This window comes from Oncorhynchus tshawytscha, linkage group LG16, assembly GCF_018296145.1.
Source record: "Oncorhynchus tshawytscha isolate Ot180627B linkage group LG16, Otsh_v2.0, whole genome shotgun sequence".
Classification (NCBI taxonomy): Eukaryota; Metazoa; Chordata; class Actinopteri; order Salmoniformes; family Salmonidae; genus Oncorhynchus; species Oncorhynchus tshawytscha.
Genome location: NC_056444.1, coordinates 18,354,621 through 18,368,314, shown reverse-complemented (window position 1 = coordinate 18,368,314; position 13,694 = coordinate 18,354,621). Strand labels below are relative to the sequence as shown.

Below are 13,694 nucleotides of genomic sequence, written 5' to 3'. Positions count from 1 at the left end.
GGCAGTATTGAGTAGCTTGGATGAATAAGTTGTCCAAAGTAAACAGCCTGCTCTTCAGTCTCAGTTGCTAATATATGCATATTATTAGTAGTATTGGATAGAAAACACTCTAAAGTTTCTAAAACTGTTTGAATGATGTCTGTGAGTATAACAGAACTCATATGGCAGGCAAAATGTTGAAATCAAAACAGGAAGTGAGAAATCTGAGCTTTGTATGTATTCACCAGAGTCCCCAATGAAATCCCCTTGAGATATTAATGATGTTGCACTGCCTAGGGGTTCCACTAGATGTCAACCAATAATATACATTTTAATGAGACTTCTATGGTGTTGTGGGAGTGAATGAGAGCAGAATGTATCAGGTGTCCATCAAGCAGCCATTTTCTGATCACGCTTATTCCTCATGGTACCCATTTGCGTTTCATTGCTCATGAAGACAAGAAGGAATACTCCGGTTGGAACTTTATTGAAGCTATATGTTAAAAACATCCTAATGATTGATTCTGTACTTAGTTTGAAATGTTTCTTCGACCTGTAATATAACTTTTTGAAGTTTTTGTCCGATGTAATGCTGACCAGAATGAGTGTTTGGATATGTATACCAAACGCGCTAACAAAAGAAAGTATTTGGACAAACATTTATTGTGGACCTGGGATTCCTGGAGTTCTTTCTGATGTAGATCATCAAAGGTAAGGTAATATTTATCATGTAATTTCTTGTTTATGATGACGCCATCGTTGCGGCTATTGTGATTTTTTTTACTTCTGAGCGCCGTCTCAGATTATTGCATGGGTTTCTTTTTTCGTAAAGTTTTTTTGAAATCAGACACATCGGTTGCATTAAGGGGAGGTATATCTATATTCCATGTGTATAACTTGTATTATCATCTACATTTATGATGAGTGTTTCTGTTGAATGATGTGGCTATGCAAAAATCACTGGATATTTTTGGAACTAGTGAATGTAATGCGCCAATGTAAACTCATATTTTGATAAATATTAACTTTATCATACAAAACATACATGTATTGTGTAACATGAAGTCCTATGAGTGTCATCTGATGAAGATTTTTTTATTTGTTTTATTTTTTTTCTCCACATTTAACCAGGTAGGCTAGTTGAGAACAAGTTCTCATTTGCAACTGCGACCTGGCCAAGATAAAACATAGCAGTGTGAACAGACAACACAGAGTTACACATGGAGTAAAAAATTAACAAGTCAATAACACAGTAGGAAAAAAAAGGAGAGTCTATATACATTGTGTGCAAAAGGCATGAGGAGGTAGGCGAATAATTACAATTTTGCAGATTAATAACACTGGAGTGATAAATGATCAGATGGTCATGTACAGGTAGAGATATTGGTGTGCAAAAGAGCAGAAAAGTAAATAAATAAGAACAGTATGGGGATGAGGTAGGTAAAAATGGGTGGGCTATTTACCGATAGACTATGTACAGCTGCAGCGATCGGTTAACTGCTCAGATAGCAGATGTTTTGAAGTTGGTGAGGGAGATAAAAGTCTCCAACTTTAGCGATTTTTGCAATTCGATCCAGTCACAGGCAGCAGAGAACTGGAACGAAAGGCGGCCAAATGAGGTATTGGCTTTAGGGATGTGAGATACACCTGAGATACACCTGCTGGAGCGCGTGCTACGGATGGGTGTAGCCATCGTGACCAGTGAACTGAGATAAGGCGGAGCTTTACCTAGCATGGACTTGTAGATGACCTGGAGCCAGTGGGTCTGGCGACGAATATGTAGCGAGGGCCAGCCGACTAGAGCATACAAGTCGCAGTGGTGGGTGGTATAAGGTGCTTTAGTGACAAAACGGATGGCACTGTGATAAACTGCATCCAGTTTGCTGAGTAGAGTGTTGGAAGCAATTTTGTAGATGACATCGCCGAAGTCGAGGATCGGTAGGATAGTCAGTTTTACTAGGGTAAGTTTGGCGGCGTGAGTGAAGGAGGCTTTGCTGCGGAATAGAAAGCCGATTCTTGATTTGATTTTCGATTGGAGATGTTTGATATGAGTCTGGAAGGAGAGTTTACAGTCTAGCCAGACACCTAGGTACAGGTATAGATGTCCACATATTCAAGGTCGGAACCATCCAGGGTGGTGATGCTGGTCAGGCGTGCGGGTGCAGGCAGCGAACGGTTGAAAAGCATGCATTTGGTTTTACTAGCGTTTAAGAGCAGTTGAAAGCCACGGTAGGAGTGTTGTATGGCATTGAAGCTTGTTTGGAGGTTAGATAGCACAGTGTCCAAGGACGGGCCGGAAGTATATAGAATGGTGTCGTCAAAGGTTAGTGATTCATTTTATCTCTATTTGTGCTTTTTGAAACTCCTCTCTTTGGCTGTTAGGGAAAAAAATGGCTGTGTTTTTCTGTGGCTGTCAGGGTCTATCTAGAGGATAGCGAAGGAGTCAGGCGCAGGACACAGGTAAGAGTAAAATCACTGTATTTACTCCATCCGAGAACGGAACAAAAATCCCGTTATAAAACAAATACAAAACAGGATACGAACTCCAACACACGAAAGACAATCACGCACAAAACAGAAAGGGAAATCAGAGGGTTAAATAAGGAACATAATCATGAGATGGGAACCAGGTGTGTAAAACAGACAAAACAAAAGGAAAAATGAAACATGGATCGGTGGTAGCTAGAAAGCCGTTGACGTCGACCGCCGAACAAACAAGGAGAGGGAACAACTTCGGTGGAAGTCGTGACAGTGGCTAGGTGGTGACCTAACATAAATCATTTGTGGTGCTTTTGCTGTAAAGCATATTTGAAATCGGACACTGTGTTGGGATTAACAACGAGAATAGCTTTAAAATGCTATGAGATACATGTATGTTTGAGGAATTTTAATTATGAGATGTTTGATGTTTTAATATTGGCGCACTACACTTTGACTGTCTGTTGTCATATCGCTCCCGTTAACGGGATCACAGAGAGTCAGGACACCCGTTTAACATCCCAGGACACCCATTTAACTTCCCACAGCGTATTCCAGAATCAGATTCTGAAGACCTTCTATGAGGTTAACTCACCTAGCTTTTCACCTCATCAGAATACTTGGCTTTGTTTTTCCAACTTACGTAAGAGACTTACTGTATGTTAAATTCTAATCCATTGGCTCACAACGTTGTGAGTGTATAACGAAGGGCACTGAGCCTCAGACTACATAATATCTGAAGATGTACCATTTCTGAATGATGATATTCCCCCATGATCAAAGGAGGCCATGACAGAAAACATTAGGGAAGCACTGATCTAGCTAAGATAAGCAAAAATACAGATGGGCAATCCCATGCTATTTATTTATAGCCACTATGCTGCATCATTTGGGCTACAGGTGATAATGCTTATTCTTATTGCTAAATAACACACCAGCATGATAATAGGGACCAATGTTGTTAGGCTCATTTTTGGAGGGAAAAATTATATTTGAATGGTGTCACCATCATTCTCTTTTCCTACATTTTGGAGAAGAAAAGTCCCCAGAGCTGCGTTCAGTGCAAAAAAACATAATGCAACGTTCAATGAAACGGAAACAGTGCTTTTCAGAACGACCAGATGAAAAACGGGGAGGGGTTAGGTTGTGGGTTCACAATGCATCGCTGCCCTTCAAATACGTCACATTGCTTCAAGCCATAACCAGTCACACCCACCAAGCGGAGCAAATGTAGACTACCTCAAAGTCTGTTCAAGAACGTTGAAGAACGTTTTGGGGAAACGTGCCGGAGCTGGTGGTGGAACAGAGCATGGAGCCGAACAGCATGGAACGAAAGAATGCAGGTAGTAGCAGACATGTAAAAGCTAATGTTGTTCATTATGATGTGAAATAATTTACTTGTTCCATTAACTCCCTTAATTCCAACTGTAGCAGCTGAACTGTCAGCCATGGGGGCCAGAGTGACAGCCAGTGAGAACAAGGTGGAGGAGCAGAAAAAGGAGATGACGGCTCTTAGAGAGGAGCTGAGCATCACCACTACTCAACAGCAGCTCCAGAAGAACAAGGTGGAGGAGCTGGAGAAAGACAATACAGGTAAAGCACCGCTATGTATGAACATGAAGATGTATTTGGTTCATCCAAAAGAAGTACCAGCAACAACCCTACAAATAAAACAAATGTACGTGATAGAAAATGATGAGTGCGTTGACTCTCCTGTGTTCACAGACAGACCAAAGCTGGCCTTCTCTGCTGGTTTGACAGATTCAAACGCTGTAGGACCCTTCAATACTGACACCCCACTGGTCTAGAGGTTTAGTTCAGGGTTTTCTACCCTTATTTTACCAGGTAAGTTGACTGAGAACACATTCTCATTTACAGCAATAACCAGGAGAAAAGTAACATGGGAGAGGAGGGGGGATGAATGAGCCAATTGGAAGCTGAGGATGATTAGGTGGCCATGATGATATTAGGGCCAGATTTGGAATTTAGCCAGGACACCGGGATTAACCCCCCTACTCTTAGTGTGCCATGGGATCTTTAGTGATCACAGAGAGTCAGGACATCCGTTTAATGTCCCATCCGAAAGACGGCACCCTACACAGGGCAATGTCCCCAATCACTGCCCTGGGGCATTGGGATATTTATTTTAGACCAGAGGAAAGAGTGCCTCCTACTGGCCCTCCAGTAAAGTCTTCACCAAGATCAGCAAGGCCAACAGCCCAACTACAGGTACTGACCACCAGACCTGTGTTAGCTGCATACATTAGCTGCACTTGATTGAGCTTGCTTTGTACAATGTAACCTATGGGATAGTCCCAAAAGTGCAAACCCCACCTGTTTGGCACTCCAGACAGGCTCAGTTATACAAACTGAATCCAGCAACAGGGCAGTATTACTAACAATGCCTTGCTGATGTCTCCCTGCTTCTCCTCTGATGCAGGTAATCTTCACAGCACCAGTGAGAGGAGTCTACTACATCACATTCACTGCCATCGAGCTCCACAATGACCAATAGATGGCTGTTTACTTTTACCACAACTTTTACCACAAGAGAATGAGGTATAATAATGACTAGGACGATGGGTATAATGAGTACAGGAAATGTTGAACTTGTAGTGCATTTGAGGTGTAAAAAGGCATCTGAAGTTTGTCATTTCCACTTTGAAATTTCAGACTTCATTTTCCCTCACAAAAAATGTATTAACCCCTACAAAAATGTCAATGAATTATAATCCACATAACAATTCACATTTCCTGTTGCTTTCGGCTTAATATCCTGCTGTAGCAAACTAGATCAAATTAAGATCCTACATCTGTATGTGAAGGCAGCACAGTGCTATAACGCACCGTGCTCAACTTTCTGATGTGAACCGTTCTGGGGTTAAAGACCCCAATGTTCCTCTCTAACCAATAAATACGCATTAGAAAAGCCAGATGAGTCTCTTCTCATCATTGACAGTTTACCGTCAGTGATGTAAAGTGACAACAATCCTAACTGCTGCATCCTTGATAAATGTGGAGCTACAGTATACAGCTTCCACCTATCCTATGCTCTCAGAGATCTGAGGGTCAATGAAGGCAGAGGGAGAGAGTTACAGAATCTGTGTCAAACCAATTGGGTGAGAGAGAGATAGGGGAGGACAACGGTAGAAGGACAGAGAAGATAATGGGACAGGAGAGAGGGAAGGAGAGAGTATGGGGAGAGGAAGAGAGTTACAGAATCTGTGTCAAACCAATTGGTTGAGAGAGGGATAGGGGAGGACAACGGTAGAAGGACAGAGAAGATAATGGGACAGGAGAGAGGGAGGGAGAGAGGGAAGGAGAGAGTATGGGGAGAGGGAGAGAGGGAAGGAGAGAGTATGGGGAGAGGGAGAGAGGAAGAAGGGAGAGTTCTGGATAATGGGGGGAAAGCGTACTATACCTTGGCGGTCATGCTGGGTGAGGAGCGGAGACCGGTGTGTATAGTAACAGAGTAGAGGTGTGTGTCTGAAGGAGCGTTATCAGACAGGTAGTAGACTCCCTGGTTCCTCTCTGAGATGAGGTCAGCTCTCTTACACACTACCATGCCCAGAGCATACATACACACACACACCACACATACACACACCACCGTCACATCACTGGGGAGACTGAGGGAAGAGAGATGGGGAGGGAGAAAGAGAAAGAGAGAGTGAAAGGGGGAGGGGTTGATGAGGGGAAAAGAAAGAGACATATTATGGCAAAATACCATAATTAAGTTGAACACTCATACTTCCCTCTTTATGAACATTGAAATGACAAATCCGCCGTCCTGTGGTCTGACTGACCTGATGAACTGGGCCAGGTCTGCTGAGTCGTCATGGCTGCTCTGGATCTGCTGCTGGACCACGGTCAATGGGCTCAAGTGGCTACAACTGGAACACACATGTGTTTGCGTCCGTGTATACAGCATGTGTGTGTGAGGACAGTTAAACAAGGAACATTCCATTGTGGGTTATAATTAGGTTTAGGGTTATGATTAGGGTGAGGGTAGGGTTAGGGGGAGAGTTAGGTTTAGGGTTATGATTAGGGTGAGGGTAGGGTTAGGGGGAGAGTTAGGTTTAGGGTTATGATTAGGGTGAGGGTAGGTTTAGGGGAGAGTTAGGTTTAGGGTTATGATTAGGGTGAGGGTAGGTTTAGGGGAGAGTTAGGTTTAGGGTTATGATTAGGGTGAGGGTAGGGTTAGGGGAGAGTTAGGTTTAGGGTTATGATTAGGGTGAGGGTAGGTTTAGGGGAGAGTTAGGTTTAGGGTTATGATTAGGGTGAGGGTAGGTTTAGGGGGAGAGTTAGGTTTAGGATTATGATTAGGGTGAGGGTAGGGTTAGGGGGAGAGTTAGGTTTAGGGTTTGGATTCGGGTTATGGGTTAAGGTTAGGTTTATGGTAATGTTAAGGATTAGGCTTGGGGTTAGGGAAAATAGGATTTTTAATGGAAATTCATTTGAGGTCCCCACTAGGATAGAAGAACATAACGTGTGTGTGTGTGTGTGTGTGTGTGTGTGTGTGTGACTGGGTGTTACCTGCAGTTGACCCTGGTGTGTGAGGTCAGTCCTAGTTGAGGTGTGCAGCTGGTGTGTGTCCAGCCCTCCTGGTGGTCCCAGGACAGACACTGGCTGGTCTCCAGTCTCAATGTATAGTTCACTTGTCTGCTCATGTACCTACATATGTAAGAATACTATTCATTGACTACAGCTCAACATTCAGCTCAGCATTCAACATCATAGTACCCTCCAAGCTCATCATCAAGCTGGAGGCCCTGGGTCTCGACCCCGCCCTGTGCAACTGGGTCCTGGACTTTCTGACGGGCCCCCCTTCCCCCAAGTGATGAAGGTAGGAAACAACATCTCCACTTTGCTGACCCTCAACACTGGGGCCCCACAAGGGTGTGTGCTCAGCCCTCTCCTGTACTCCCTGTTCACCCACGACTGCGTGGCCATGCACGACTCCAACTCAATCATCAAGTTTGCAGACGACACAACAGTAGTGGGCTTGATCACCAACAACGACGAGACAGCCTACAGAGAGGAGGTGAGGGCACTCGGAGTGTGGTATCAGGAAAACAATCTCACACTCAACATCAATAAAACAAATGAGATGATCGCGGACTTCAGGAAACAGCAGAGGGAGCACCCCCTTATCCACATCGAAGGGACAGCAGTGGAGAAGGTGGAAAGTTAAGTTCCTGGGCGTACACATCACTGACAAACTGAAATGGTCCACCCACACAGACAGTGTGGTGAAGAAGGCGCTACAGCGCCTCTTCAACCTCAGGAAGCTGAAAACATTTGGCGTGTTACCCAAAACCCTGCCAAACTTTTACAGATGCACAATTGAGAGCATCCTGTCGGGCTGTGTCACAGCCTGGTACGGCAACTGCTCCGCCCTCAACCGCAAGGCTCTCCAGAGGGTGGTGCGGTATGCACAACGCATCACCGGGGGCAAACTACCTGCACTCCATGACACCTACAGCACCCAATGTCACAGCAAGGCCAAAAAGATAATCAAGGACATCAACCACCCGAGCCACTGCCTGTTCACACTGCTATCATCCAGAAGGCGAGGTCAGTACAGGTGCATCAAAGCTGGGACCGAGAGATTGAAAAACAGCTACTTTCTCAAGCCCATCAGATTATATGTACATATTCTCATTCACCCCTTTAGATTTGTGTGTATTAGGTAGTTATTGGGGAATTGTTAGATTACTTGTTAGATATTACTGCACTGTCGGAACTAGAAGCACAAGCATTTCGCTACACTCGCATTAACATCTGCTAAGCATGTGTATGTGACCAATAAAATTTGATTTGATTTGACATAGAGGAAACAGAACACAGAGGAACAAAATAGATGTGAGGATAATATCCAGCTGCTCTTGGAGGACAATAGAAGTTAAGTAGAAATGATAACATTTCCTATGGTTATTCAAGTAAAATAATAATAATATGATGATGATGTTGCTACTTACTTGTGTCTGGGGGTCTTTTTGTAGTCAGCGTTGAGTAGAGCCAGGTAGCCTGTCCCTGCAGCTGGACAGAACATATGAAACACTTTATCATCCTCATGTTACAGGGAGCATTAGCATTAGCATGCAATCACGGTGACTAAACAGAAGGGAATATCATTTCAATTATAAACAACAAAAGGCAGATGATGTGATATGGCAAATGAGACAAGGGAGGGAGCGAGGGAAACAAAGGGTTTGGTGGGGGTGAGAGAGAGAGAGAAATAGACAGAGACAGGGAGAGAGAAAGTGGGGGAGAGTGAAAGAGAGATACGAGACTAACCAGTGAGGTATGATGGAGGCAGGGTGATGTAAGTGGTGTTTCCGTCCCAGTGATAGATGCTGTGGATGTGATACAAGCTGGGGGTCGGCCTCTCAAACATCCTGAGAACACACACAATTAACTGACATAATATGGGAATTGAGGAAATTGTCTATTCTAAAACGGAAGGTTTGAAGCTGTACTCAAAGGCTTATACACACCTGAAGAGGAGCATGATGGGAAAGGTCTTGTTGGGGGGCCGCGTGAATTCCACACTGACCAGTATGGCCTTCTGCAAGGCCTGCTGGGTAATGTTCAAAACGTGGTAGTTCACCTGGCTACGCAGGAGAGTGAACTCCGATAAAGAACTTACCTGTGGGGAGATGAAAGGTTACATACACGCATGCACACACACATACACACGCAGGCAATCTGTCCATCATCCCAAACAGAAAGTGATTGCTTACATTTCTAGGTGTTTTGGGGAACTCAATGTTGATTGGTTGGGAGAGCGAGCGTACTGGAATCTCTCTCCTTGTGCTGCAGTTGTACAGAGTCAGGTCAATCACTGGCCCACTCAGCTGAAAGACACACACACATCATCATCATCATCATCATCATCATCATCTTCATCATCTCGATGTCAAGTGTGTGTGTGTATCTCACCAGTACAGGTGTCTTGGTCCAGAGGTAGAGGTTGTGTGTGAACGTGGTCAGCTGGCTGAGGACACAGAGACTCTGTGTTCCATCTGCGGTTTCTCTCCTCCTACGACCGTACAGGACCAGGTCCAGGGAGTCAGGCAGGTAGAAGGTGGCCGAGCCAGAGCTGATGACTGTGGTTAGACCACGGTGGTGGTGAGTGGTCTGTAGGTCCATGACACTGGTGGTCACGTTGTGCTGCTCGACCTTATTGAACAGGATGTATTTCTAAAACACAGAGAGGAGGGTCAGAGAGAGAGAGAGAGAGAGAGAGAGAGAGAGATGAGAGAGAGAAATGTGAGAGAGATAGAGAAATGAGAGAGAGAGAGAGAGAGAGAGAGAGAGAATCTCACCAGTAGTAATTGATCAGTAGTCTGCAGACTGTCAGTCGTGAGTTGTATGGCCTGTTCTTTGAGGGTAGGCGTGGCCTGTATGACATCATCAGCAGTGGCCTGGTCTTGCCTGACATCATTAGTAGTGGGGGTGGCCTGCAGGCTGTATGACAGCAGTGTGACCAGAGTGTTGAGGGTCCAGCTGTCCAATAGGTAGGGAACAGGAATACTGGGCTGGTGGAACAGGTCTGAGATGGACTGGACATGACCCACCACCACACTGGCACTGGCTAACGATACCTGGGACAACAGCACACTGTTAATACATATTATATACATCAATCATCTTATAGCCTATACATGACCCACCACCACCACCACACTGATACTGGAAAACAATACCTGGGACAACAGCACACTGTTAATACATATTATATACATCAATCATCTTATAGCCTATACCTGACCCACCACCACCACCACACTGATACGGGAAAACAATACCTGGGACAACAGCACACTGTTAATACATATTATATACATCAATCATCTTATAGCCTATACCTGACCCACCACCACCACCACACTGTTAATACATATTATATTCATCAATCATCTTATAGCCTATACATGACCCACCACCACCACCACACTGATACGGGAAAACAATACCTGGGACAACAGCACACTGTTAATACATATTATATACATCAATCATCTTATAGCCTATACCTGACCCACCACCACCACCACACTGTTAATACATATTATATTCATCAATCATCTTATAGCCTATACATGACCCACCACCACCACCACACTGATACTGGAAAACAATACCTGGGACAACAGCACACTGTTAATACATATTATATACATCAATCATCTTATAGCCTATACCTGACCCACCACCACCACCACACTGATACTGGAAAACAATACCTGGGACAACAGCACACTGTTAATACATATTATATACATCAATCATCTTATAGCCTATACATGACCCACCACCACCACCACACTGTTAATACATATTATATACATCAATCATCTTATAGCCTATACATGACCCACCACCACCACCACACTGATACGGGAAAACAATACCTGGGACAACAGCACACTGTTAATACATATTATATACATCAATCATCTTATAGCCTATACATGACCCACCACCACCACACTGTTAATACATCATGTATTATACATCAATCCTGCATACATCTCTATGCAGAGCCATATAAAGCTCTGACCCCATGTAAAGGGTCTCTTACCTGGTGGGTGAGGTGCATCAGGTCTTTGAGCATGTAGATGTTGTCTGTCATGGACCGCTAGGGACACACACAAGAACTGATCGTTACTAGACACTCTACTTTGAGTGTGCGTCTGTGTGTGCGTGCGTGCGAGTGCGTGTGTGTGTGTACCTGGTCATTGATGTCGAGCTGACAAACAGCGTTGATGAGTGCGGTGCGTGTGTGTGTCTGAGTGTGTGTGTTGGCTGTGGGGTCCTGGCTGAGTCTGTTGAGGACGCTGGACAGGAGGATGATGTAGTTACGGATCTCTACACTGTTCCCCAACTGGACCAGATTAGACAGGTTCCTCAAACCTGACTCAAAACTACACAGAGAGAGAGAGAAAGAGAGAGAGGCCTCAAATCAATCAATCAAACCAATGACCAATCAACCAATAAATCAGTTAGTCAGTCAACTAGTCAGTCCGTCAGGCAGTCAACTAGTCAGTCAGTCAATCAGTTAGTCAGTCAACTAGTCAGTCAGGCAGTCAGTCAGTCTTACAGTTCCATATCAGGGTTGTAGTTAGAGGAGGTGTTCCTGATGAAGCTGGGGTGGACTGTGACGGTTACAGGACAGGGTGCAGTTGCTGCTCCAAACCTGTTCCGGACCTCTGTATAGATAGTGACTGGATCAACAGGGACACAGTGTCAATAAAGATATGAAATTCAAAACAATGTGAGTGTCTGCTATATTCCTCTCTGGACAGTATAATAAAATAAGAGTTAACCTTTAACTGCAGTGGACTAAATCAGGGTCACAGAGTGTTTCTTGGAAGTCTTAAACAAATCTACTTTGAAACAAAAGTATACACCTCACACACATGGTTATGGGCTTAAAAAATGTTACTAGGATGTGTTAATGTGTTACATTTTGAGTTTGCATCCCAATATTACACTTTATATGCATCACAGAATACTTAAATACAACAAAACCATCTGACATATAAACACTGTATTTTCGACACCTTTTTTAAATAATGTTTATTAATTCTGAAAAATATGAATAACATTCCACCTATGAGGCCACTAGGTCATTTGACTGCAGAAAAGAGTTGTAATATGCCTTTATAGTCATCCTGAGGGTCTCCAGATGGCAGGTTGAAGAAGTACTGAAAGTCTCTTCCTTGGTACAGGGTCTTAGGAGGGCTGTTTCCTATACTGAAACTGTACTCATACAGCAGGTCCTAAACCACACAATAAACACATCAGTAAGATGGTGATGGAGATACATACAGTACTATTGCTGTTGGTTAGACTGTATGTGTACCTCTTTCCCAGAGGTGCAGAAGATGCTGAAGTGTGTGTGTATCTCGAAGCCACTGCTAGGCTGCACCTGACAGGTTATCCCTTGGGGGCTGGGGCTAGTGGACAGGAACAGCTGAGTCCGCCCCAGTACTGCATCGTGGGAGTCTGAGTTCAGTAACAGGAAACACGGACACGCACTTTGATTAACAGATAAAGGGAGTGAGACATTTATTAAAAAGCAATCAGTTAATCAATACAGTAGTGAATTGATCCATCCATCTCTCATCATCGTACAGCATCTGAGATTCAGAGGGCAGACACGACATCTGGACCTTACTCACTAGCTGTGACCTCCAACATGTATCTGCTTCCTGCTCTCAGTGTGAAAGGTCTGAACGTGATGAGAGCAGAGGAGATTCCTAGAGGCAAAAACAACAGGTGATCAGGTACAACAACGTACAGTCAATCTATCAAAACAATTCAATGTATATTTAAATTAGTTGATTTGAGACTGGAAAACTGCTGTGCACGTACACAGTTTGCACAATGCAGTAGTTAAGTGGATTGCGTGCTGATGGATGTTTACCTGTGTATGTGTAGGACTCAAACAGCTCCTGCTCTAACAGTTCTCTGGGCAGGTCTAGTAGTGTGGGGTCAAGGACCACCAGGGAGGGGCTGGAGTCCATCAGGTTACTCCCCTCATCCTCAGCTGATCCTGGGACAGCAGGAGCAGAGTCACCCTCTGAGCTCCCACCACCCACACCTGACGATAGACATACAAGAACACACACAGGCATACACAGTATAAACACAAGCAGTAAACACACACACACACAATCACACACAGACACACACAAACACAGGTGAGCCCTACCTGTTGGTCTGCCCACTGACACTCCCGGGTCTCCCTCCTCTATCCCCAGGAAGGGAACATTATAATCTGTAGGACAGACATTCACAACTAAATCTCTGTAAAAGTATGAGTCTACAGAAAATACTTATGTTATTCAATCCAATATGTACATCTACTGAAATAAATCTGCGTGGCATTACCCCTCCTGTCTCAGCCTCCAGTATTTATGCTGCGGTAGTTTATGTGTCGGGGGGCTAGGTTCAGTCTTGTTATATCTGGAGTATTTCTCCTGTCTTATCCGGTGTCCTGTGTGAATTTAAGTATGCTCTCTCTAATTCTCTCACTCTTTCTTTCTTTCTTTCTTTCTTTCTTTCTTTCTTTCTTTCTTTCTTTCTTTCTTTCTCTCTCTCGGAGGACCTGAGCCCTAGGACCATGCCTCAGGACTACCTGGCCTGATGACTCCTTGCTGTCTCCAGTCCACCTAGCCGTGCTGCTGCTCCAGTTTCAACTGTTCTGCCTGCGGCTATGGAAC

General features: G+C 44.3%; 1 protein-coding gene across 1 annotated transcript in view; it reads right to left on the bottom strand.

Annotated features, from left to right (window-relative positions):
- The window catches only part of LOC112216508 (polycystic kidney disease 1 like 1), a 41,646-nt gene that overhangs the window by 15,467 nt on the left and 12,485 nt on the right, over positions 1-13,694 (bottom strand). The window contains exons 20-36 of the mRNA XM_042298642.1: positions 13,184-13,249; positions 12,896-13,072; positions 12,651-12,728; positions 12,332-12,474; positions 12,128-12,248; positions 11,567-11,690; positions 11,198-11,390; positions 11,048-11,104; positions 9,789-10,067; positions 9,403-9,663; positions 9,204-9,317; positions 8,958-9,109; positions 8,758-8,858; positions 8,439-8,499; positions 6,994-7,131; positions 6,264-6,350; positions 5,879-6,086 (exon numbers count right to left, since the gene is read on the bottom strand). Of these exons, the coding sequence (XP_042154576.1) occupies positions 5,879-6,086; positions 6,264-6,350; positions 6,994-7,131; positions 8,439-8,499; positions 8,758-8,858; positions 8,958-9,109; positions 9,204-9,317; positions 9,403-9,663; positions 9,789-10,067; positions 11,048-11,104; positions 11,198-11,390; positions 11,567-11,690; positions 12,128-12,248; positions 12,332-12,474; positions 12,651-12,728; positions 12,896-13,072; positions 13,184-13,249 (2,360 nt within the window). The remainder of the gene's footprint in view (positions 1-5,878; positions 6,087-6,263; positions 6,351-6,993; positions 7,132-8,438; positions 8,500-8,757; positions 8,859-8,957; positions 9,110-9,203; positions 9,318-9,402; positions 9,664-9,788; positions 10,068-11,047; positions 11,105-11,197; positions 11,391-11,566; positions 11,691-12,127; positions 12,249-12,331; positions 12,475-12,650; positions 12,729-12,895; positions 13,073-13,183; positions 13,250-13,694) is intronic.